Here is a 25,946-nt window from a genome sequence, read left to right on the forward strand (position 1 = left end):
CGACCTCGTTCAGTCCCAGTCCAACAGGCCTTGGTGAACTCTCATTATATCAGTTCCCTTGTATCAGTGGGTGATCGCATCCCTCGCAGTCCTGATTACTTTTTTTATTTTCTTCATCTTTCTGTTCCTCATTTGGACCGTGGAGTGCTCAGTTCGGTGTTCCAATATGGGTCTCCATCTGTATCGCCATCCAACGTCGGATGAAGGTTTCCTCTGCCCTTGCCTTCTTTGCTCACGTTCTCTTTCCTTCTGCCTCTTATTTGGACCTAGGGAGCTAGGTCCAGTGTTCCAACGTGGTTCTCTGCCTCCATCTCCATCCATCGCCAGATGAGGGTTCTATGGTGACATGCAAAATATTCATCAGTATGGTTGTGGGCCAAGGCCGGTTCAGGCACCCTCTCCTCTGTCCAGAGAACCATCTGGGGATCTCTCCTTGGACCGGGGATCCCCTTTATAATCAAGTCTCTTGTAAACCCTAAAATGATTCCCTTAGTTGAGGTATATAATTGCCTGATCCCATATCCATCCTTCCTCCCTCCCCCCATCCCAGTCCCCCGATCTTTCCCCAATCCTCCCCTACTCCCTTCTCTCTAACCCTCTCCCTTTCTGACAACCCTCCCACCCCCCCATGCACCCGAGGTTACCTGGGACTCTTGTCTATTTCCTACCTCCTGGCGGAGAGCTAAATAATCTTCATCAGGTTCATCTTCTTATTTAGCTTCTCTAGGATCACGAATAATAGGCTCAAAGACCTTTAATTATGGTTAGAATCCACTTATGAGTGAATACATACCATGTTCCTCTTTTTGGGTCTGGCTTACCTCACTCAGTAAAGCGTTTTCTATTTCCATCCATTTGCATGCAAAATTCAAGATGTCATTGTTTTTTACCGCTGAGTAAAACTCTAATGTGTATATGTTCCACACCTCTTTTAACCATTCTTCTATTGAGGGGCACCTAGGCTGTTTCCAGGTTCTGGCTATTACAAATAGTGCTGCTATGAACATAGTAGAACAAATGCTTTTGTAGTATGCTAGGGCATCTCTTGGGTATATTCCCAAGAGTGGAGCTAGTCCACCATGATGCTGTTAGGCTGTTTTCACGGTGAAGGGATATACATCTGACCTTTCCCCATTGATGCTTTTGATGAAGATATTCAAAGAATCAAGTCAAGGGAGCCCTTACAGCTGCCTTGCCTTCACCTTACCATTGAAGTGTGGGCAGATAGGTAGAGGTCAGACAACCCTAGCCACTGAGCTAAGAGGCCTGGCCCAGGGTCTATACTCATTCTGTGGCCTCAGATGAGGGACTAAGAAACGAAGAGTTAGGGGAGTCCATTCCTTCTCCAGTGGATGCTTCACTCCACCTCTTTTCCTCTGAGGTTTCATTAGCAGGGAGTGGAGGGGTGTGTAAAGAAGTACCAGCATGCTGGAGGCTTCCATTTCTGCAACGGAGATTTGAGCACTTAATTTTTGTGTTTATGAAATCGAACAGTTTTGTCACTTTAATATTTTAGAGATGCACACACAGAGTGTGTTTAAATTGTCCCGAACAATTCGAAAGTTGAAGCTGTAGACCAGTTTGCAGATTGTCTGGGATTATTTCACTCAATTTTCAGCCTATTATTGTAAAATGAGCAGTAATGCAGAGTTGGCACCTCTAGTGCCACCTTTAGCTCATACAAAAAAATGCTTGAATAGCTTAATTCACATTCTTTGAAAAATTGCTTCATTGTTTAAACAATATCCCCTTAATTTCATTTTGAATCTGAAATTTAATTAAACCTAAAATGAATGATTCAAACCAGATAAAGTATATGATTAGAACATGATTTTTAAAAGCAAATGATAATTTCAGGATATGGTCACCAATAATTGTATGCCTCCAAACTTAGGTTTGCTGTTGTCTAAGTATAGTAGAGACTAATTTTCACTACACGGAGAATAAAATTTGAATGAGCTATATAAGTGTAAAAGAAAACCAAGGGAACAGACTGATTAGAACTTCACCTTAGATTTTAGAGGTGTTTCTTCTCAGTGGCCAATCTTAGCTTCTCTCAAAGTGGACATGGAAGTTAGGAACGAGAGCTACAAAGTTAGATCTTAGAATAAATGCCAGTTGAACCATTGCGGTGCAAGCATACGGGATGGCATTTGGTTTTGCTGTTGCTGTATCTTTTGTTTTGATTGTGCTAGAGCAAGATCCCAGGTCTTTGGTTGTTTTAAGTAAGCATTCTCTTACTGAATCACACAGCCAATCTGTCTCTGAGTTTCTGTCACTAAGAAAACACACCATGACCAAAAACAAGTTGTGGAGGACAGGGATTGTTTCATTTAGAAATCCAGGTAACCATCCCTCACTGGGGGAAGTCAGGACAGGAACTCAAGCAGGGTAGGAACCTGGAGGCAGGAACTGATGCAGAAGCCATGGAGAGCTGCTGTTACTGGCTAGCTCTTCATGCCTTGCTAAGCCTGCTTTCTTGCAGTACCCAGGATTGCTAACTCAAGGGTGGCATTGTGGAACCACTCACCATGGGTTGAGCAGCCACTAATTAAGCAAATGCCTACAGGCCAACTTGCCCAGTCTTCAGGAGGCGTTTTCTCCCTGAAGTTTCCCCCCATCAGATGACTACCTTGTGTCAAGGTGACATAAAGCTAGCAAGCACACCGTCCGAGCATTTAGTTACTTTTAAAATATTTGCTTTTTCCTGTTAGTCACTCATCAAATTTTACAAGTTTTTCCACATTATGAGAAGGAAAGCAATCTTCTCTAAAATACACACTAGAGAGTTTAGACTATAAAATCACACACTGTGAACATATACAATGCTTATATATATGAAAACATAAACAATGTTGGTTACTTTAAGTTCTTTTAGATATGTTAAAATTTCACTTCCTGTAACAACCCTGTGCTACCATTGATAACATGATAGCTTTGATACCTTTGCGGTCATTCAGCTACAGATGAGATGGATTTGCTGCAAATGTGACTGCCTCAACCTTACACTTCTATAAGGGGTACACTCCTATAAGACTGACCTGTACCCAGGCAGAAAGACTCAGGGAAGTCCAGTTCAGCATTTGATCATGAAGCTTCTGCGTCTTATGTCCGTCTGGACTGCATCTGTTTAGATAATGGAAGATAATCATCAATAAACTATATACAGACTCCAGCTTCCAACCATTTAATTATGTTATGACCTGTTTGTATCAGCAATCACTGAAGAATATGCATTATTTCTTACATTGTTTAAAGCTAGTACATAGGGCTGGAGAGACGGCTCAATGGGTCTTAACTGCTGTTCCAGAGGACCGGAGTTCAGCTCCTACCTACCACCCATGGTGGGAGACTCACAACAACTTGTTAACTGACTTCCGGAAATCTGGTATCCTCTTTGGGTCTCTGCTGGTACCCACAGACATGTGACATATACATGGGCACATACCAGTAAATAAAAATAAAAACAAATCTTAAAAAAACTTTTAAAAGTCAGAATCTATAAAAGTCTTTCTAGATAAGACCATAATTTAATGAGTGTTGCCAACGGGTTGCTAGCCTCCTTCTGTAGGAAGCATGTTAGTAAGTACATATGCATATTTGCATATTCTTTTTTCCATTTAATTTAAAAACTCACAAAAACAGTGACATAGATATGAGGCTGTCTTGGAAGAAGCCAGTGGCTCTCAGTCTGGTCCGTGGGCTATAGATGACCACCCGGTACAATGCACACTTCGTGCAATGCACAGTTAAGGCAAAGACAAACAAGGATTGTCCTTGCTGGCTTACCCTTCAGATGGGCATCTCCTCCAGGAACACATTCCCAGATCCACTCAGAAGAAACATTTTACCAGCTCCCTGGGCAGCTCATAGCACAGTCATGCTGACACTTACAATTAGTTGTCTCATGCCTTTGTAAGCGAGATGTTGAGTGACTGGTGAGCTCACGAGTCAATAGGAGTGCGAAGCAAAAGCGCGGAGTGAGACTTGTAGTGCTCCAGGCTTTCTCAAGCCTCACTCTTTTAGACTGTTTCCTTCTATGATGATTCAAACCAAAATGTAAGAGCCAGGTTCCATGGATTCTTTATAAATGCCTGTAACTTTAGCCACATCAAGGCGACCTATTTCACAAAGTTTTTCTTCTTGAGTTTTTTTATTAGCATGTGTTATTTGTTATGTAAAGGATTTCATTATGACATCTTCATACATGATCATGATGTATTCGAATCTTTATTGCTTTCTCTTGTTCTCTGTTAATCCCCTTTCTATTGTCAAGCAATCTGTCCCACCTTTGTGTGTGCGCACGTGCATGCGTGCATACGTGTGTGCTTGCATGTGTGAGTGAGTGAGTGCATTTCATTAGGGTTGTTTACAGTGCCATGGGTGAGAACCTGTCTATCCCACTGATGAAAACAGATTTACGATCCTAGTTTTCTCCGCTATTGCTATGATAATCAGCATGACTGTGGGGAAGAAACGGTTTGGTTCATGTCATACTTCCAGTGCACCATGAAGGGAAGTCAGTGCAGGAACTGAAGGCAGGAACCTGGAGGCAGGAACTGAAGCAGAGGCCAGGGAGGAAGGCTGCTTACTGTCTTTCTCAGTCTGCTTTCTTACACTAACCAGAGCACTGCCCAGGGTGGCCCCACCCACAGTGTGCTGCCCCCGCCCCCACACATCAATCACTAACTGGAACATAGAGTACAGACCTGCACCTAGGCCATTCTGAAGGAGGCTTTTTCTCCACTGAAGTCCCCTCTTTCAGATGACAGTGACTCGTGTCAACATTGATAACTATCCAGCTCACTCCTCTATCACCTATTATCTGGGTATAAATCCTCAAAGAGGGGTGTAGCCCCGTGAGCCCCTCCTACTTCCATAATAGGATCTGATCTTGTGCAGGTTTTAGCAGTTACGCACAGCTGCTTGCATTCAAGAGCGCAGCAGCCGTGCCATGCTCAGAAGTTAGCCACACGCTTTTCCTTCACCCAACTTCTTTTGTACTTAACAGTCTTTCTGATTTTTCCGCGCTGTTCCCCGAGTCTTGGAGATAGTGTCACAGATGGGCTATTTATGTCTTGTCACTCAGAGTTATTTATTCTCTGTGCTTTGACAAGCTATGAGTCTCTGCAGTCTCTGCTGACCACTGCAGAAAAGCTTCTCTGGCCAAAGCAGACAGTAGCACTATCCTGTGAGCATAAACATAGCTATTTAGAAGACAGCTTGACAGGCGCCTCGTGTTCATTTAGCAAAACAACAACAGCAGCTTTCCCATTAGGGCCTATCACTGCCCCAAGCTGTAGGCTTTCGGCCAGGTTTATGCTACCGGGTGTGAATTCTATCCCATGGAGCAGTCATCAAGCCCAGTAAAAAGGCAGCTAGTTACTCCCCTAACAGACTCGCCACTATTGCACAAGTGGGCTCATCTTGCCTGGCTCGAGCCCACAGCTGTGTGACTGTTGATGATAATTCTTCCCAGAGGCCTGCTTAGCACCTTCCAGCACAGTCAAGGCTAGCCAGCAGGGAGGAAGCTTCCCGAACAGTTCCAGCTTGCTTTCTCAATGTCCTGTGACTAAAGCATATGCCATCTTTAGCAATAGGGTCTTAGCAGCTTGTTCTTGTGGGCAACCAATGGCAGGAGCAATTGCCAATATTCTTTTGAGGGCCTATGGAGCTTCTTTGATCAACAGCTGTTGGGAAGGTGCCCCCCACTCTGATTTGATCCCTATTTTGCTTTCCTTGACTTCATAGGTTCATAGGTATATACAATAATTTCTTATTCCTTGGTTATTCCAGAATCAGCTTGCTGTACTGAAACAATTGAACTTAAAAATAGGCTGCTTCATAAATACAGCAGAAATTGGGGCTTTTAGTAGGTCAAATGACTTCTTATGTGTTTTTCTGAGCATGTTGGGCAGAGATAATTGCTTGGGAACTGGGGGAAGCCATTTCTCAAGTGTCAGTGATGACCTGAGTGAGAGGGCTGCGTATATTAACCAGAAACTTTGACAATGGAGCAGTTGGGTGATCTTATCTTTCCTTTTTGAGAGTTCTTCTGTTTTACATGTGTAAGTGAACACATGTGTGGGATTTTTATCTCATTCTTGACTTGTAGTTTCCTGACTTTGAATTTTCCTGAAGTAAAATTACCATGCATTAAAAGGCAAGTGAGTTTTCATAGGTATAAAGTCTGCTAATGCACCAGCTGGATGGAAATTTCTCAATGAACGTTTCTTTCTTAACAATTGCTTATCTCTGGAGGATATGGTCTTACTAAAGAATATTCTCTTATTAATGTACTTTGAAATGCTAATCTGACTTGATTATGTTCTTTTCCTCTTTCCAGAAAGTACCAGTATGCTACATCTTCTTTCAAAGGGAAGTTTAAAACTGAAGCTAAAGAGGCAGAAGAGGCAGCAAAAATGGGTATATGGATTTCTACATCCAAATCATTAGAGTTCATCTGCTTAGCAAATGTTAATCGAGCACCTCTTCTCTGGAAAACCCTGCTCTAGGCATTGGGGGTACTGTGACTGTCAGTCAAATGTAGCTCCTATCTCTAGAACCTAAAGTGTACTTTCCATCTCTGGTTTTAATTATGATATCATTTAATATCCTCTTACATTTACCTGCCACCCCTTGTGTGTGCATGCACGTGTGTGTGTGTGTGTGTGTGTGTGTGTGTAGGTCAGAGAACAACTTCTAGGAGTCAGTTCTTTCTTTCCAAGACACAGGTTCTGGAGATTCAAATCAGATTGTTTCGGTTCGTGGCAGGCACCTTTACCTGCTAAGCCATCACACTGAACTATAATTTAGTATCTTAAGTAGGATTCCTGTACTAGATAGAGTTAATATTGCTATGAGGAAACACCAAAAGCAACTTTGGGAAGAAAGGATTTATTCCCTCCACTTTTCCATGTAATAGTTCTTCATCAAAAGCAGTGAGGGCAGAACTCAAACAGGGAAGAACGCTAGAGGCGGGAACTGATGCAGAGACTCTGGTGGGTCCTGCTTACTGACTTGCTTCAAGGGGTTGCTCAAATTGCTTTCTTATATAATTCAGAACACCAGGGTGGTCCTGCTCACAATGGAATAGGTTTTTTCACATCATCCACTGATTTAGAAAATACCCTAAAGGCTTTCCTTTCCTTTTCCATTTTCTCAATGGAGCTTCCCCCATCTCAAATGACTATAGCTTGTGCCTTGTTGCCATAAAGCCAGTCAGCACAATTCCCAACATAGTAGGAATTAATTGATACGTTAGAAACTCTGGATGCCATGATGCTGTGTCAGCTTATGTTAAAGATGAACATTACCTCTATTTGGGGAAGTACATTTACCCTTCCATTTGGACTTGGATTGCTGGCCAGTGATCCTTCTGGATCTGCTTGTCTCTACCCCACAGTGTTGGGGTTGTATAAACATCAATCTCTCTCTGCTTTCTGTGTTGCTGGTTGGGATTCAAACCCAGCTCTGCAGGCTTGCAGAACAGGTATTATTGCCCACAGAAGCATCTTTCATCTGCCTCAAATAGAAAAGTTAAAATGAGTAAGATCTCTGAGAGGAACACATGGTTTTCAGGTTGTGGGTCTCTGTGACATCTATGGTGGTCATGGTTACAAGTATAGAAAAAAACGTGCTTAGAGATGGTTTGGAAGAATCTGTGTTATAACTAACAGTTGTGCTTCTGTTTCCAGCAGAACTCAGGTTTCAAGAGCTCCAAGTCAAAGTACACCAGCCCAACAGAATTTCTTTGTCTTCTGAAAAGGTACAACTTGCACAAATCCATCTTCAGTGGCGAAGAACACCACTTGCTTTCTCCCCCCGTGCACCCTTGTCTCTGTCCTCATACTTTCTAAACTCAAATATAGACAGGCTCAAAAGATGACGGGAGTTTTAACACAGATGAGGCGGGTGCAGAGACAGGAGAGAAGGGGGAAGGCTGAGGCGAGCAAAAATGAACAGAATCAGGGGTGAATTTGGAGCAGGGTAAAAGAGCTTTATTGTCGATTTGTTTAAACCGAAAAGGAAAGCAATACAAGAGAAAGAGAAAATAATGCAAAGATAGCAGGCAAATGTCTAGCCTAGGAAGCATCCTCAGAAATGTCTGTTCAAATTATAGCTCTCCATGGACCCAGATAAATGGTGCAAGCAAGAAGAGGGCTAATAAGCAATCCTTCTTCCCAGTGCTAGGAATCATAGATCATAATTATGAATTTTAATCACAATGCTTCCAGCTTTACAACACTTTTTGCTTGTGAGCCGGCTTGCAGAGTTCATAAACAATCTCTATAATCCATGTAATATGCTCACGAGGAAGGCACATTATAAAGAACTATAATTATTAATTATAGCAAACTGCAGCTAACAAAAAAAGAGTATCGCTGCAAGATATGCACTGCAAGTCTTCTTTCACCAAAATCTTGGCATAATGCATCCACTGTGGTGATTCATGAGGCACTGCAAGTATTTGCTTTCATGCAAAGAGATGAACAGGAATGGGAAGAGTAATCACTGCCTTTTACTTTCTCTACCACCTCTTCTACAGATTAAATAAATAAATCTGTTCTATGATGCGGCCTTAACTCTACAAGTCAGGCATCTGTCTAATAAAGTCTTCTGCCTATTCGTCATGCAGAAGGGGTGAAGAGAGGCTGTTGTGTGTTAGTGCTCCAAGCAAAGCAAAATCATGGCTTTCTCAAGATTCTTACATTCTTGCTTTCATTTTTAAGGAAAAAATAGACTGATATTATTTTTATTTTATTGTAATTTAAGCTTCTTTTAAAATGTTGTTTCTAAAAGCATTAGTGCCCTTTGCCTTCTCTATCTGGGAGCCGAGAGAAATGGACTCTCATGGGCCAGGGTCTTGCTCCTGTCTCTGTGCCTCTGCCCTGTGCTGAGTGAGCATGCTGCCAGGGAGGGTAGGTTGTCTTTTGACCAGCTTGCTCTGTAGCTCTGAGGAGTTCTTGTTACTTCATTGTAGAGAAGACACCGAAGCAGAGAGACCTGAACTGTTGACCTCTTACATGCTTCCAAGCAGCTTAATATGAAATCATTTGCACTTACCCCCGCCCCCGCCCTCTCTAACTTGAAAGATAGCGAAAGTGGTGTTCTGTCAGTGATGCAGCCATGGAGAGGGTCACCATCAAGAGGTACCGTTGGTCACATGCCATGAGTGAAGCTCTTTAAATGTCTGTTTTGGGGTTTTGTTTTTGTTTTTTGAGACAGGGTTTCTTTGTGTAGCCCTGGCTGTCCTAGAACTAGTTCCGTAGATCAGGCTGCCTCCAGACTCATGGAGATCTGCCTGCCTCTGCCTCCCAAGTGCTGAGATTAATGGCAGGAATGTCAATCAACTCTTTTTTAGAAAGTCTTTATTAGTACATGTTTTACAGGATAATGAGTCTCATTGAAACATTTACATGCAGGCATGTAATGCCTTTTGATCCCATTCACCTCCATTGCCCTCTGTCTTCTACTGACGTCTTGTCTCTTCCCGACAAGGCTCCATAGAAACGTATTCTTATCTATGAGAACAGTAATAGCAAACTCTTCTTTTGCAGCCTCAGTTAGAGGGAATGGAAACATACTAGAGATAAGTGGGGAGAAAGCCACTGTATCAGATTAAAAGAAACACAGACTTTCGGATGACTTTTGAACACTCTCAAGAAGAAAAGGCCTGAGGAACCTATAAAGGGAACATTCGGGAAGTGTGTGTTCAGAAGTTGATAAGGAGGAGACATATTAGGAAGGATACTAACAAAAGTTATCACTACTCCCCCCCCCCCGAAATATACCTCAGTGACTGCAAAATCCCGGATTCCTGTTCCCTCAGACAAAAGTCGGGGTCTCTATGCATTGAATAAGTTACTCAAGTTTTCATGTAGTTTGTGTCAAAACCCTTCTACCACATAAGGAGTAAAATGAGGGATCTTAGAGTGCGTGGAAAGAAAATAAGAGATTTGGGCTTAGTGTATATTCTGGAAGCACTGGATTGTAGTCTATTACTGTGTGTCTGTGGAGTTCCTACCGTGTGAACTGCATTAGACAGGATGAGCAGTCCCTGCTGCCCTGGAGCCTTGAGGTAACAGGGTGTCAGCTCAGTTTGCATCAATTCAGAGTCCTTATGTTTCTTCTCAACTAAAATATCCTTCTCCAGGATGGATTACAGAATTCTGGGGAAGATGTGGAAACAAAGCATAAAAACCTTCCACAGAAACAGAGGTAAGGCTTACGGCTTCCTGTCTGTGAGGCCCTCCAGTGCTGTGTCAAGTTCTTTTTTCTAAGTGGGCAGATTTGGAGTTATTATGACAATTTCTCTCTATTAATGAGTGATGTATTATAACAGTAAATATCAATATGATGACGCTTCCCTAACCAAGACACACATTGTAAATCATGGATGATGTTTTTTATTGACGTACATATTTGTGTCTATATAATGTTGAAGACAAGGCAGAAACTCTCAGAATTTGATGGTTTAGACTTCATGAAGATGACTATGCAAAGAGACACCAGCAGGCAATCCCTACACGGTCCTTCTGTCGTCTGTCCTTACCTCTCTCTACAGCAGTGGTTCTCAGCCTTCCCAATGCTGCCGCCCGCCCTTCAACATAATTCCTCATGTTGTGATGTCCCCTGACCATAAAATCAGCTCTGTTGCTGCTTCATAACTTTAATTTTGCTGCTGTTATAAATCGCAATGTAAATATTTGTGTTTTTGTCTGATCGTCTTAGACAACCCTGTGAAAGGCCATTTGATCCCCAAATGGGTCATGACCCACAGGTTGAGAACTACTGCTTTAGAGAGCTTAAAATTAAAAATGGGAAACAACACTTGAAGGAATGTGTCACTTATGTGTATTTAAAATAAACACGGCAAAGCTATCAAAAAAAAAACCCCACTACTTTTATTTGTAAGTTTGACTTACAGCAAACTAAACAAAAAAGTTCTGCTGCACAAACCAAATCAGACTTTGAAAACTGGCAGCTTCAGGAAACTTCTTTGTAGGGAACAGTGATTAGTTTTCAGCATTGTTGTGGTCATATATTTACAACTTTAAATATAAGTTTAAATGTTAATTATGTAGATATCAGAAGTAAATTTAAGATGCTTTGCATTTACCAGAATTATCTAAATTTCATAGAAATTTCTATTGAAAACTAAGATTTCTACTTTTCAGAATGAAAACCTTTGTTGATAACTTGTTTCTTGCCATAGTGAAATGTATTAAAATTAACCTGTACTGACAAGAAGGGCAGGTGCCTTGAATGGTTTTATTGGGGTGCTTATTTTTAAAGTTAGCATGCGTAATGGCATCTTGTCACACAAATGCCATTTTCTCATTTTGTTTTAGAGAGGGTCTCACTGTGTAGCCATGGCTGGCCTAGAATTCACTATGTGGACTGGTTTGACAGAGATCCACTAGCCTGTGCTTCCTCAGTGCTAGGGTTAAAGGTGTTTACTCCCACACTGTGCTTTCTAACTCTGTAGACAACCAGCATGTCCCTTACTGTAAAATGATGACATCACATTGTCTAATTCTCTGTTTTGAGAGCCTCACACTGTCAGTCGGTTTCCTAGCTTGTTGCAGAATTGGGATCTCATAGTTAAGGTTTTTGAGAAAGGCTTTGATCTATGTATTACCTTAGGTAATATATATCAACACATGTCAGCAGATCAACCTGTGAGAACAGAGGAAAGATCCCATTTGTTGCCATTTGGGGCTGAGAAAGGAAGCTTTGTTATACCTCTAGTCATTCCAGATTCATTTCTAAAACCTTCTCTTGGTCTTCACCATATCCCGTGTCTAGGCAGACGCTTTACCACGTTGCAGGTGCGACACAGTATTCAAGTTGCTCTTGGTTGCCTGGTTACTGTGATCGTGCGCCAAGCCCGTGTCTCACATCCAGGTGGTTTGCACAGCTCCGGAAGCCTCCCTGTATCATGGCTGTCTATCACATTCTGCTATTTCTCAGTTTCTATATTAGCACTTAATAGAAAAATCACAGAAATATAATGCATAATAAAAAATCAAACAAAGAAACAAGAACAAGTAGTGCCTAGCCTATCTGTTGCCACGTCAGTTCCCTCTAGTAGCCTTAGCTTAGCTTCTGAGTTTTGACAAAGGTTAGAGAGTAAGCTAGAGAATACATTCTTGGCACAGTTTAGTCTAAGTAAGTTATTTGGGAATTTGAGAACACATTGCAAGTGGGAAACACATGCCATGTCAGGAACTTTTTTTAAGAGCCACATTATCATTTTTCAATACTACTGTTATGATGACTATTTTATGTTGTCAACTTGACTACATCTGGAACTCACTAAAATGTAAACATACACCTGTATGGGAATTTTTCTTCATTAAATTATTTGAAATGGGAAGATCCACTTTTAATCCAGATCTTTTGAGGTGGAAAGATTCCTCCTTTAATATGAGCCACACCTCCTGCTGTCAGCCTATATGAAGGACGTGGAAGAAAGAAGCTTGCCCTCTTTGCTTGCTTTTCCTCTCTCTCACAGGCAAGTCCATTCGTTCACTTGCACTAGAGCCTGTTTCTTTGGATTTTGATGTATACTGAAGACCAGCTGAGACATCCAGTCTTGTGGATCAAACAACTTCCACACTCTTGCCAGGAGTGTTTTTAGAGAACCGGAAGTGTAAGGATAGATTTTTTTTTAAGTATCTGGAGCAGGCTTTCTAATTGGCCAACACGTACTGTTGCCTGCACTTTTCTGTGAATTCCCAAACCCGAAACAGGCGCCCACTTTCCCAAATCGAGCCCACGAGAATGGATGAATATCCTAAGGGTTGAAGCAGACAGACACAAAGAGACCATACTCATTCACCAAAGAGTAAATGGCAACTTTATTAAACACAGGTTGGGTATATATACGAGGGGGCAAAGGGACAAAGCCCCCTCCCATCCGGAGCAGTGGAAGAGGTTGTCAGGTGTCCGTGCCAGTGCCATATAGGGCCTACGGTGGGATCCTTGCTTGCAGGTGGAATTACCATAACAAAAGAGGGCCAAGTTCTTTCTAAGCTAAACCCTCAGGCCGGTGCAATAACAGAGAAGCCAGGAAGCCAGAGGTAAAACGGCCCTGCATAGCGCCACGAACAAAAGGGGAAGAAACCTGGGTACCTACACCTACAGTTACTGAAGCCCCTTCTAGAAGCTCAGGGAGTAGTGAAAGCCCATGTAGGTGAACTGTTTTATGAAGTTAAGGAAATAAATGCATTTGATGATCCTGATTCACCAACTGTAACAGGCAGTGGATTTTGTGACTCTGCTTATAAAACTTTTGATAGTTTGTGGAAAAACAAGGGAAATAATGATGCTAGTCAGTTGCTCCCAGCGTCTCTGGGTAAACTGACAAAGGAAAAAAATGAGTTCCGTGCTAAAATCAAGCAACTTCTCGCATCCCAGGATGTGGTGAGGAATAACAGTGAATTCAGTGGTAACAATGACCAGCTCCAGATGTGCATTAACAGTTTAAAGGTTTCTATGTGTGTCCTGGAAGAGAATTGTCTCTCCAGCAGCCACAGAACTCAAGTTGTGAGAAATCAGTGAGAAGACTGGATGAATTACAGTGAACATTTAAGTCTTGGCTTTAGAGGGTGTCAGTGGTTAAAGTAAGGACATTAATTGGTGAAGAATGGGATTCTGTAACTTGTGATAGAGATGTGTGGGAAGATCTACTGAGACTGAGAACTTTGAATCTTCAGATTTTCAAGTGTTTTTCATTCAAGGAATTAGTCTCTCCATTCCCAGCAGAATATATAACCCCACCTCTGAAATACTGCCTTTTATACCTTTGACAAGGGCAATTAATCTTTTAAACTATCAATGACTTTCTCCGAAGGAGATGTCAGGCAAAACAACACAAATGTCCCTCAGGCCCCACAAATAGTTGCTCTAGATCCATAACCAGACTTAAAGTTCCTCGAGTAGAGGCAGAAAGTATAGACCATGTGAAGGTGCACTACATACACCACTGTGAAGCACTATCAATTAAAACTTAGAAAAATTGGGCTTCAACCTGAAGATCTGAAAAGCAAAGCAACCAGCCGCTAATTCTTACTTTGACCTCAGTCAGAAATGGAGATCTTGCCTCCAGGAATCTCAAAATGAGACTGAGACTGAGAACTTGTCTCCTCCCATTTTATAATCCTTTCTATGACTGGGATTAAAGGTATGCACCACTGGGATTAGAGATATGCACTGTTTGGTTTTTATGGCAACTAGTGTGGCTACTGGGCTTAAAGGTGTGTGTTACCACTGCCTGGTCTATAATGCTGACCAGTGGGACTGTTTTACTCTCTGATCTTCATTAAAGCTTAATTTATTAAAATACAAATGAAATACCACTACACTACTGAAGAGCTAAATGAGTTTACTAATTCATGTAAGCGGAAGTCTGGGGTATGTGTGAGAATAGAATTTAAGGGTGGGAGGTAATGGTGGAAGGAGAATAAAACTGAATCAGGCTGAATTTGTTGGTGTGGGCTCATTGCATGGAGATTCTAGGTTTACTATGGAAGGGTACACAGTTAAAAATAGTTGTCAAAAGTTTGAGTGGCTAACTGGAATCTTTGTCAAAAGATGGCCTACTGAAAAGGAGTTGGAGATGCCCAATAACCCTTAGCTTAGTACTGATGAAGGGATTTTAAGACTCAGGGAAATGGCAACATTAGAGTGGGTATGCTGTGTCAATCTAAGCTCCACTATGGAAAGGCTCAGAAGACATGCCCATCGCTAACGTTATAAGATGAAAAATGGCGAGGGAATGCCAGCATATGTGAAGAGCTTTATTGTTGCCCTTTTCCTTGTGCTAGAATTTAGGGTCAAAGATGCTCCTGCTCAGTTGGATGAGTTAAATGCAGTGTGTTTAACTGAGCCCTGAAGTAGCAGGGGCTAGGTGACAGCACTGAATCACCAAAGGCAAGGTGGTCATAATTATCATAATGGGCAGCCTAGACAAAGGGATGTCCATAATGGCCCAACCCATAATGATCAGCACAGGCAAAGTGATTTTTATGGTGGCATGACTCGTACAGACATTTGGCACTGGCTCATCAATCATGGTGTTTCCAAGCATGAAATAAGTAAGAAGCCTACTGCTTTTCTGTCTCATCTGTATAAGCAGAAAAAGTTTTCAAGTGAAAGAAAGGCTCCATTGGATTGTGGTAAAAGGAAATCTTGGCTCATGAACCAATTTCCAGAATTGAGTCAGCTAGCAGACCCAGAACCATTTGCTTTCCCTGAGGAAGGACCTTCCTGAAACACCTAAGAGTTGGACTGTTAGCCTTTCTTCAGTCCTTCCCTAGAGGAATCTATGGTTTTTCACGAGTGTATCTGTAAACTGCAGGGAAGGAAACAATCAGGCTTCCCTGGATTCTCTGGATACCGGTTCTGAATTGATAATGATTGTGAAAGATCCCAAGAAACTTTGTGGCCCTTCAGTTAACGTAGGGGCTTATGGAGGTCAGATGTTAACCAATGGAGTTTGGACTGAAGTCTGATTCATAGTAGGTCCAATGGGTCTCTAAATTCATTCTGTGTTTGTTTCCCCAGTCCTAGAATCTATCACTGGTATAGGTATGCTTAGATTTGGCAGAATGCTCGCATTGGCTCCCTGACCTGTTGAGTGAGGGCTATTATGATTGGAAAGGCTAAAGAAAGCCTTCAGAGTTGCCATTGTCAAGGAAAATACTGAATCAAAAACAGTATGGCATCCCTGGAAAAATTATAGAAATTTGTGCTACCACCGAGTATTTAAAAGATGCAGGGGTGGTGGTTCCCACCCTGTGTTCCTTTCACTCTCCTATCTGGCTAATGCAGAAGATGGATTATGGAGAATGGCAGTTGACTAACGAAAACTCCACCAGGTAGTAGCTCTGATTGCAGCTGCTGTACCAGATATAGTGTCTTTACATGAGCAGATTCACACACTTCCTGGAACATGGTATGCAGCTCTTGATTTAGCAAATGCCCCTTTTTGGTACCTCTCCATAAAGACACCAGAGGCAGTTTGCTTTTAGTTGGCAAGGCCAGCAGTAAACCTTCACAGTTTTGCCTCAGGGATATATTAACTCTCCTGTCCTGTGTCATAACTTAGTTAGACGGGATCGTGATCATCTATCTCCTTCACAAAACATCACATTGGTTCATATTGTGCATATTGATATTCGGCATATTGATGACATTATGCCGACTGAATCAGGTGAGCAGGAAGTAGCAGCCATGTTGGATGTAATGGTAGCACAAATGCACATCAGTGGATGGGGAAATAAATCCAAGCAAAATTCAAGGGACTTTCTATCTCACTGAACTTCTTAGGAGTCTAGTGGTGTGGGACATGCAGAGATACTTTTCCTGAGGTAAAAGGTGAGTTATTTCACTGACCTCTCCCACCACCAAAAAAGACACACAATGTGTAGTGAGCCTATCTTTATTTTGGAGAGAGCACATTCCTCATTGGGTGTGTTGCTCCAGCCCATCCATCAAGTGGCCTGGAAGGCTGCTAGCTTTGAATGGGGCTTAGAAAAAGAGAAGGTTCTTCAACAGGTTCAGGATGCCGTGTGAGCTGTCCTACAATGTGAACCATATGATCCAGCAAATCCACAATGGTATTTGAGGTGTCAGTGGCAGATAACGATATTGTTTGAAATCTGTGACAGGTGAATCCCAGAGGAAACCTTTGGGATTTTGTATTAAGGCTCTACCATCAACCACAGGCTCTACTTTCCTTTTGATAGACAGCTCCTGGCCTGCTATTGGACCTTAGTAGAAACTGCAAGTGTGACAGTGGTACAGTGGGTCACCAAATTGCCATGTGATCTGATCTGCCCATCATGATCTCGGTATTATCTTACCCACTAAGCCATAAAGTAGGACTTTCACAGCAACAATCCAATATCAAATATGTGATCCACCCAGAGTGGGTCCCTAAGGCACAAACAGGTTACATGAAGAAATTGCCCAAATGCCTATGGTTTCTGCTCCTGTTAGAGGGCTGCATCCTCCCAGGCATGCAGCTATGGCTGCAAGGACTGTATCCTATGATCAGTTGACTGAGGAAGAGAAGACTAGAGCCTAGTTTATTGCTGGCCCTGCAGGTTCTGCAGATACTACCCAGAAGTAGATAGCTGCAGCATTACAGCCCCTTTCTGGGACAACCCTGAAAGACACTGGAGAAGGAAAAACTTCACAGTGGGCAGACTTTGGGCAGTACACATGGTCATATGTTTTGTTTGGAAGGTAAATGGCCAGGTGTGCAATTGTTCATTGATTTACATGCTGTAGGTCAGTGGATTGGCTGGATGGACAGGGACTTGAACAGAACTTGATTAGACAATTGGTGGGAGATATCTGGGAAAGATGTATGTGGATGGATCTCTGCAAATGAGTGAAGGATATGAAGATATTTGTGCCCCATGTAAATGCTCATCAGAAGGTGATATCAGCTAGCTGAGGAGGAGTTTAGTAATCAAGTATACACAATTATCTGTTCTGTGGTCAATCAGCCTCCTTCCCTAGTCACCCCTGTCATTAACCAGTGGACCTATGAACAAAGTCAACAGCAGAGACAAGCACTGAGCACCAGATATGTCACCATTCTCCAGAGTGACCAGACAGCAATGTGGTGGCAAGTTGACAATGAAGGACTCTCTCTATGAAAAGGGCAATGATATGTTTTTAGTGGAGTAGATACTTATTCTGCTTATAGATTTGCCTTTCCTGCACACAATGCTTCTGCCAAAACCACCATCCATGGACTTACAGAATGCATTATTCATCATCATGGTATTCCACACTGCATTGCTTCTGCCCATGGATCTCACTTTATAGCCAGAGAAGTACAACAGTGGACCCACAGTCATGGCCTTCAGCTGGTCTTTTAATGTGTTCCCCATCATCTGGAAACAGATGTCCTGATACAGCTACAGCACCAGTTAGATAGCAACAGCCTGGAGGGCTGGGGGCAGTGTTCTCCAGAAGGAGGTGGTCCAATACATGGTACAGTTTTTCCCATAGCCAGGATCCACAGGTCCAGAAATCAAGGGATGGAAAAGGAATTAGTTCCACTTACTATCACCTCTAGTCACACACTAGGAAAATTTTTGCTTCTTGCTCTCATTACCTTAAGTTCTGCTGGCATTTGTGTTCTAGAGAGGGGAACACTCCTGCCAGGAGACACAACAAACATTCCACTGAATTGGAGAATCAGACCCCCGTCTGGCCACTTAGGGATTCTGGTGCCCTTCAGCAAACAGGCTAAGAAAAGAATAACAGTTCTAGGAGAGGTGATTGATCCATATTACCGAGGAGAAATTAGATTTTTTCTCCACAATGGAAGGATTATGTCTGGAGTGCAGAAGATCCTTTAGGGCATCTCTTGGTGCTACCGTGTCCTGTGATTAAAGTCAATAGAAAACTACAACCTCATCAGACAGGATTCTACAGGCTATAGACCCAGTAGGAAGGAAGATGTGGGTTACTCCTCCAGAAAAAAAAAAGCCACGACTTGCTGAAGTTCTTGCTGAGGGCGAAAGAAGCACCAAATGGGTAGCAGAGCAAGATAGTTATAAATATCAGCTAATGCCATGTGATCAGTTGGAGAAATGAGGGTTATAATTGACATGGGTATCTCTGTCATATTTTGCCAAAGCTGTATTTGTGAAGACATGTGTGTTTTCTTTCCTCAATTTCTTTCCCATATAATCTAACATCAGTTAAGGGAATAACAGTGTTTATCCTGTCTAAGCTTTGAGAAACTAAAAGACTGTCTCCCAAGGGATAGTGCCACCTGTTCTAAAATTTATAATGAGTTTGTGATTGTACATGGGATAGTTGTATCATATCAGGCATAATTATGACTTAGCTAAATATGTAGTTATATCATGATAAGTGTAATTATTCTAGTTATTATTCTTATTTAGAAATTAAGCATGGCATAAGTAGATATGATTGTGTGTCAAGTTGACAAGGGGTGGACTTGTAATAGCTATTTTTGGTTGTCTACTTGCTTATATCTGTAGTCAAGATATAGATATTATATCTGTATTTAAGATTTTATCTGTAATTTAAGGAAAATCCAAGCAGCTGGGTAAGTCTGTAAGGAAATTTTTCTTAGTTAAATCATTTAAATGCAAAGATTCACTTTTAATCCAGATATTTTGAGGTGAGAAGATATATCTCTAATCTAAATGTTTTGGTGTGGAAAATCCACCTTTGATTTGGTCACACCTTCTGCTGGAAGCATATATAAAGAACATGGAAGAAGGAATCTATAACTGCTTGCTCTCACTCTTGCTGGCAAATCCATTCTGTCACTGACAGTAGAGCCCATTTCTTTGGGATTCCGATGCATACTGTACACCAGCCAAGACAGCCAGCCTTATGGACTGAAGAACTGCTGGATTCTTGGGCCTTCCATTGGTAGACGGTCGTTGTTGGATTAGTAGAGCCCCAATGTGTAATCTATTTTCATCAGTCTACTAGTCCTGTCCCTTCAGAGACCCCTGACTACCACAGCTGTCACACGTGTGTCAGGCCATAGGACACAGAGACCTTTCTGGTCCTTTTAGATTGAAATGAGCAGACTTGTATTTGAATGGATGCTTGTGCTTAACCTGTGTAGTAATTTGCATGAACAGAATCAGCTATATCCACCAGGTTTTTGCAAAATATCCGGCATGTTATAGGTTATTCTTTTGATGTCTGTCTTCTGAGTTTTATTATCAGGCACTTGTATAAATTTTATATTTTGCTTTGATAGAGCACTTTTAACTGCCTTTGTAAATACAATTCTAGGGCGTTGAGGAAAACAAGAATACTCTCCTTGTTCTTCGGAGTGCACATAGAAGACCAGAACCAAGCTGGAATGTTCATTTACAGTAATAACCGGCTGATTAAAATGCACGAGAAGGTTGGTCCCCAGCTGAAAATGAAGTCCTTGTAAGTAAACTTTTTTTCTTGAGTCAAAGGCAGTGTAGGGAGGCCACAGTCCATTTCTGTCTGTGACTAGATGAGTCACAATACGAGTCCTGTTTGCCTCTCAGCTTTCCCCTCATGCAGGAATTAATCTGCCTAATTTATAATAACACGAGACTGTATGCTGGCTCTCAAAAGAAAATCACATTTTTAGAAAAATTGTTTCTATTACTTTTCTTTTTGTCTTTCAATTCCTTGTATCATCTTTTCAAATGTCCAATGTTTTACCAATTGAAAAAATAGAAATTAAAGAAATATTAGCAGAGGGGGAAAAAAACAAGCTCTTACCTTATAAGGAAGCCTATTACAGATTTTGCAGCTTTTGCCAGTTACCTGCATGATATTTATTAGCAAACATCTCCAGTCTGTTTAGATTCTAGAATAATGTATTCTAGTGCTAAAGTACCATGAATTGCTTTGACAGTTATGTGGAATCTTACAAAGACAGCATAGAGGAAGGGAGAGATGGTCCAGCTAATAAAAGCCAGTCTCACAACCAAAAGGACGAAAGACAGAGTCAGACACCATGTCTGAGAGTGGTGGAGTGAGTGGGTGGGGGTGGGGGGTTTTGGTCTTCTTGCAGTCTCATGCTCAGGGAACTAGCTCTTCATTCATTGCTCGGGCAAAAGCAGGTTGTTGCATTTTCTTGTGTCTGGTTGGACTAAGCCCTGCAGACATAAAGGTCAAGGGTGAACATCTTTTGTTGAGGAGCATGAGTGTGTGCACCATGCTGTGTACCAAAAGTGAGAACAATATTTTGTTTTTATCAGTTTTAAGGTTAGCATACAAAGTGACCAGTTTTGTCATGGCATCTTCATACGTGTGTGTCATTATATTTCGCCTTCTGTCATTCCCTTCCCCATGCCCTTCAAAGATTTCTTCAATGTGACGAATGTTATTGCAAGAGCAGTGGGGGTTCTGTAGCACAGAGGTTTTACCCAAAATCTGGTGATGTCAAGAATCAAAATATCCCAGGTGAATGTATATCCTGTGGCCCTAGAAAAGCAGAAGAGAACCCAGAAACTTTTGCACATCAGGTTAATAATCAGATACCTCTCATCACCCTTGGGCCTGTCATGTTTCTTCAGTAGAACTCAGTAAACACCTCCAAAGACCACTGCAATGGTGAGATACGTAGCCCAGCAGATGAAATGGAGACAAAGAAAGTGATTCTCTCTGTATAGGCATAAGATTCCCCAGGTTGGAAAGAGTATTGGCAATAAATTAAGGGAATACTGAGGAGGCACTGTAGGATACAATCAACTCCCACAGAAATCACCGTGAATAATTAAATATCTTTAAGATAGCCTAATAACTTTGGTATGGTCCACACAAAGGCAATTGATTTTATCTGTGGAAGATTTGGTTGCAAGTTACAAGTACTTGATTGCCTCTTCTTTTTCTTTAACCAGATTTTACAAAGTTCATACATGTGTTTACTCCCCCAGACTTGGCGCAGGTGTGATTGGAATTGTGAACATTCCCTTGGAGGTCATGGAACCATCCCATAACAAACAAGAATTCCTCAATGTCCAAAAATACAACCATCTACTAAAAGTCATGGGACAGTACTTGGTCCAGTACTGTAAGGACACCGGGATCAGTGAGTATTCCATGGCCATTGTAAGGGGTACTTTAAGAGAGCTTAAACCTGGTCTTTTGTCTGAAAAGATTATATTGATTCAAGTAACCAGGAACCCAAAGCTCTGAAAAGGGGCTTCTTCTTTGAAAACATAAGAGGAGGACTGCAGTTGTGGCTCAGTGATGAAGCCCTTGTTTAGCTATGAATTCCATCCTTGGCGGTACAAAATCTAAATGAATAGAAGTGAAAAGGGAGCCAGTTTTATAATCTTCCTCAGAGTATCATATGAAAAACAAAGCATCAGGTGGTCATCATGGCACACACCTTTAGTAGGGGCACTTGGGAGGCAGGGGCAAGTGAATCTTTGAAAATTAGTCCAGCTTGCTCTACCACCCAGAGCTACATAGTGAGACCTTCCTTCCTTTTTTTCTCTCTCTTTCCCTCTGTGTGTGTGTGTGTGTGTGTGTGTGTGTGTGTGTCTGTCTGTCTGTCTGTCTGTCTCTCTCTCTCTCTTACACACACACACACATACACACGTATGCACACATATGCACACACACATACAGGTGCACGTGCACATAAAATCAGACTAGAAATTGCAAGAGGAGGGCAGTCAACAGTGTGCTGTGGTGGCTGATCATGGCAGAGCGAGGCAGATGATGGCTCCCATGAGATCAAGAACCTTTAGAGGATCTTGTGAGGCTCCATCGTCTGGGAGCACACAGTTCCATATGGACCTGAGAATCTCTTGCCATCTCATACCATTGAATAGTACATATCAATGAGTGTGACTGTAGATAAGTCAAATGGTATTCTGTAGATCTAATATTTGCTGAGAATGCTAATACTGCAAACATTTCAATTAAACATAAATGTTTGGAAAATGTAAGGTGCACACCAGTTATCTGGAAAATTTCACCTCACTTCCCAGAGATATTTGAACAGTGACTTGCTGTCCTTTGTGTTAATGAAACAAATACTTCATAATTTGGGCAGACATAGCACTTCACTTATGGAAATGAAACACATTAGCTACTGTGAATCTGTTCATTGATTGACTTGAGGTACATACAATACAAGGCTATCAAAAATAGTCTACCCTTGGGGCAACTTAAGAAATTATTATTATTCTGCTTGAAGTAGAGTGTTTTCTCTGTTTTAGAGTGTTTTCTTTTCTTGTGGACTAACTGTAATTGCACCTGGAAATTCCTCACAGTGAAACAGAGGGAAGGATGCAGGAATTCATAGGACAATAGAGCAGACTGGTGCCCAACCAAGCATGTGGTTCATGTCATCGTCTATCTATGCTGTGATCTATGGACCAGCAGCATCCATACCATATACATCTCCCCCTCAAAGACATATTTGTTGTTATACTTGTCGCTGGGATTACCGGTTCTACTTAAAGCTGTAGGAAGCATAGAAAGTTATTAATAAAAGTGCAATCGTAAATGAAGTGAAATGGAAGTTGAACACATGCTCCTTGGTTTTCAAATGTGAACACTATACAGAATGAAAGCAGTGAGCATTTTAAATTGTGGGGCTCCTGTTCTCTTTGTGTCCTCTCAGTAGTGTGTACCTTAGCCTCCTAGCCTTGTAGTAAGGAATGAAGTTTCTAGAAAAAGCTAACATACATTGAAAGGTTGCAGAGATATCTCCACAGCATGCCTGGGGTGCCATGGTCCTGTTGTGCATGGAGCTCGCTCCATCCCTTGGCCTGGTGTGTGTGTGCACGTGTGCGTGTATGTGTGCGCGCGCACTGTCAGCTGTCCTATTCTCCTGTCTTGCTATCACTTGCCACCTCTCCTCATCAATTTTGTTACTCCCTGTCCTTATCCTATCTACCTCTCCCACTTTCCTTCAAAATCCTCTCAAGTGATGTAATATGATTCAAAATAATTTATGTCTGTTTCTCTTAATATTAGTTAATAACATTGTTTTTCTAATTCTATAACTGCCTATGAATTAATTTAGGGATGGAGGATACTTTTAGAAGAAAGAAAAGAACCTGGAAAAAAGACAGACCAGAAGCAGGGTAGCAAACATGGACAGTGGTTTCTATATTACCAAGTCCTCTAAATTCCACTGCAAACTGGAATTCAGTCAGCAAGGTCTGGCCTGATAGTTTCATTAACTTATGAGCACACCGACCTTCGCCAGAATAGCTAAAGTCATGTAATGCTTGACTAATACTCTTAGAGCCAGCACAACAGGGCACACGGTTTTAATGAAAAGTATTTGAGAGGTTTTAGGATTTTTTTCCTTATAAATAAAAGATGCAATCTTTGTATTTGCTGTAAATATGATCTGTTCCAATGGAAAATTGGACCCTTGTGAAAAATTCAAATCAGCAGAAAGAGAAATGCAGAGGGAGTGACTTTGTGTCGTCTGCCAAACCCGCATTTACTTTTGCACAGTGAATCCTAAGGATATCAGAAATAGTGCTCTCTACGGCTGACCTCACCTCACTGTTGACAACTGTTTTCTGAAGTCTTCTGTATCCCAGCAATGCTATTGCTGTTCGTCAGCTTTGAGGAGTAGGGAGAGAAGAAGATAGGAATCTGGGTGAAACATCAAATGACATTTGAGGTTGAATGGAATCTATTATGTAGAAATGTGTTATTAACTCTATAAACCGCATCAGAATGGAACCGATTATTAAAATGAAATCTATGATGTAATAAATATAATCTTTCCCAACAAAATTCAATACATGATAGTTAATTAAAAAAAACCTCAAATATTGTTTAGTCAAGTCTCATCCATCCCCTTAGCCTCACAGCTACTCAGCCCTGAGACATGGCCTACACAGAAAGAAACAAACATGCCACTTCTCCAGACTGCCTGTGAATCTCAGCATCACAGTATTTTTAAATGCCTTTATAACTTTTTACCTTTCTCATGTTCATTCTCATTCAGTCTGCTATGGTAGGTATGAGTGTTCTAGAACTGACCAATCAAAATCAAATGTGGTCTGCTCTCATCTAGTATCTTCTACTCCAGTAGATTGCTGTGATCTGAGTATTGTGTCCACCCCACAGCAGTAAGTTGAAACCCTGACTCCTCAGGAGGATGCGATTGGGAGGAGGGTACTTTGGGAAGTGCTAGTATCCTGAGAGCAGAGGCCCCATAGTTGTGATTACTATTATAACAAAGGAACAAGTGAGGGTAGAGTTAGAAGGAGGGGCGCTCACAGCTACACAGCTGTCAGGACATTGTTCTTGGACTTGGCAGCCTTCAGCCCTAGGAGAAGCAACTTTCCATGGCTTGTAAGTCACCCAGTCTATGAAACCCAGATGGACTAAGACACAGAGCTAACCTGCTCTGACAGACAATTAGAAACAGAATTGTTGTCTAGTGGAATGAAAAGGGAAGCCGCAGTCAGTTCTGGCAAGCTCCAGTCTTTGGGCTAGGACATGCTTCCTGGAGGAAGTGATTATTTCTGAAGGACAGATAAGAGTGGACAGGCTACCCTGGCTCTATCCGCATGAGCTGTGGGGAACAGGCTCAACGTCTTTCCAGTTGTGAGCTGCTAAGATCCTTGAAGGCAGCTCACATCTCTCTTCAGCCTTGTTGTGCCTTTATCAACAGCTCCAAATCTGCTGTTATTGTTCATGTGGGCAGCACTCAGTTGCTCTGTCATTCTGGCGCTTACCCGTTGGAGCATCACCTGGAAGAAAATGTTCCAAAGGAAGCACAGACAGCTTGACTGACAAAGGATCATCACTTTCTTTGGAGTGCTTGTTTTGGTCTCAGTGTAGCTTGATAATGCATAAACTCTTGGTAAGCCCATTCATGACCCTCCGAATATTTATTGCTAACTAAAAAATTTAATGTGAGTTCATCTAAAGCCAGACTTCGTTATACTTTTATCTTTCTGAAAGCCGGCATTTTTAGTTCCTACTATACAATTGTGCATTTCCTCACTTCAAATTTTATGACCTTGCTTGTCGCCAGTCATTCAAGTTGTCAGGGTTTTATCTGTTGCTGACTTACAGATGGAGTATTATCTTACAATATTTGTGTACAGTGAATGTTCTTTATGGTTTCATGTGAATACTGTTGCATAAGATGGATAAAGAAAAGCATTAGGGCCTTGAGTGATGGTCTCCATTGAAGTAGACATGGATATGTGGGGCCCTGGCTTCAACTACAAGTTGTCCTAACTAGTTTGTTAGTTAAATCATATCAATTTCTAGATTTCTGCTTAATCTAAATTAAACATAACATTTTTAGGGTCAATATATTCTTAAAAGATGGATAATATTCTCATATCTGAGTATAGCTGTCGACTGTGTAACACGTTTTCCTTTCCCCATGAATGCAATACAGTTTCTAAGATGTTGGAACCTCACTACAAGGAAAACAG

The 25,946-nt window shown here is 41.6% G+C and overlaps 1 protein-coding gene across 1 annotated transcript in view; it reads left to right on the forward strand.

Annotated features, from left to right (window-relative positions):
• Morc1 (MORC family CW-type zinc finger 1) overlaps positions 1-25,946 on the forward strand; it is a 154,529-nt gene that overhangs the window by 43,478 nt on the left and 85,105 nt on the right. The window contains exons 10-14 of the mRNA XM_085685555.2: positions 6,347-6,426; positions 7,698-7,768; positions 10,157-10,221; positions 19,816-19,959; positions 21,444-21,598. Of these exons, the coding sequence (XP_085541681.2) occupies positions 6,347-6,426; positions 7,698-7,768; positions 10,157-10,221; positions 19,816-19,959; positions 21,444-21,598 (515 nt within the window). The remainder of the gene's footprint in view (positions 1-6,346; positions 6,427-7,697; positions 7,769-10,156; positions 10,222-19,815; positions 19,960-21,443; positions 21,599-25,946) is intronic.

This window comes from Myodes glareolus, chromosome 2 (assembly GCF_982192425.1).
Source record: "Myodes glareolus chromosome 2, mMyoGla1.1, whole genome shotgun sequence".
In the NCBI taxonomy this organism is placed as follows: domain Eukaryota; kingdom Metazoa; phylum Chordata; class Mammalia; order Rodentia; family Cricetidae; genus Myodes; species Myodes glareolus.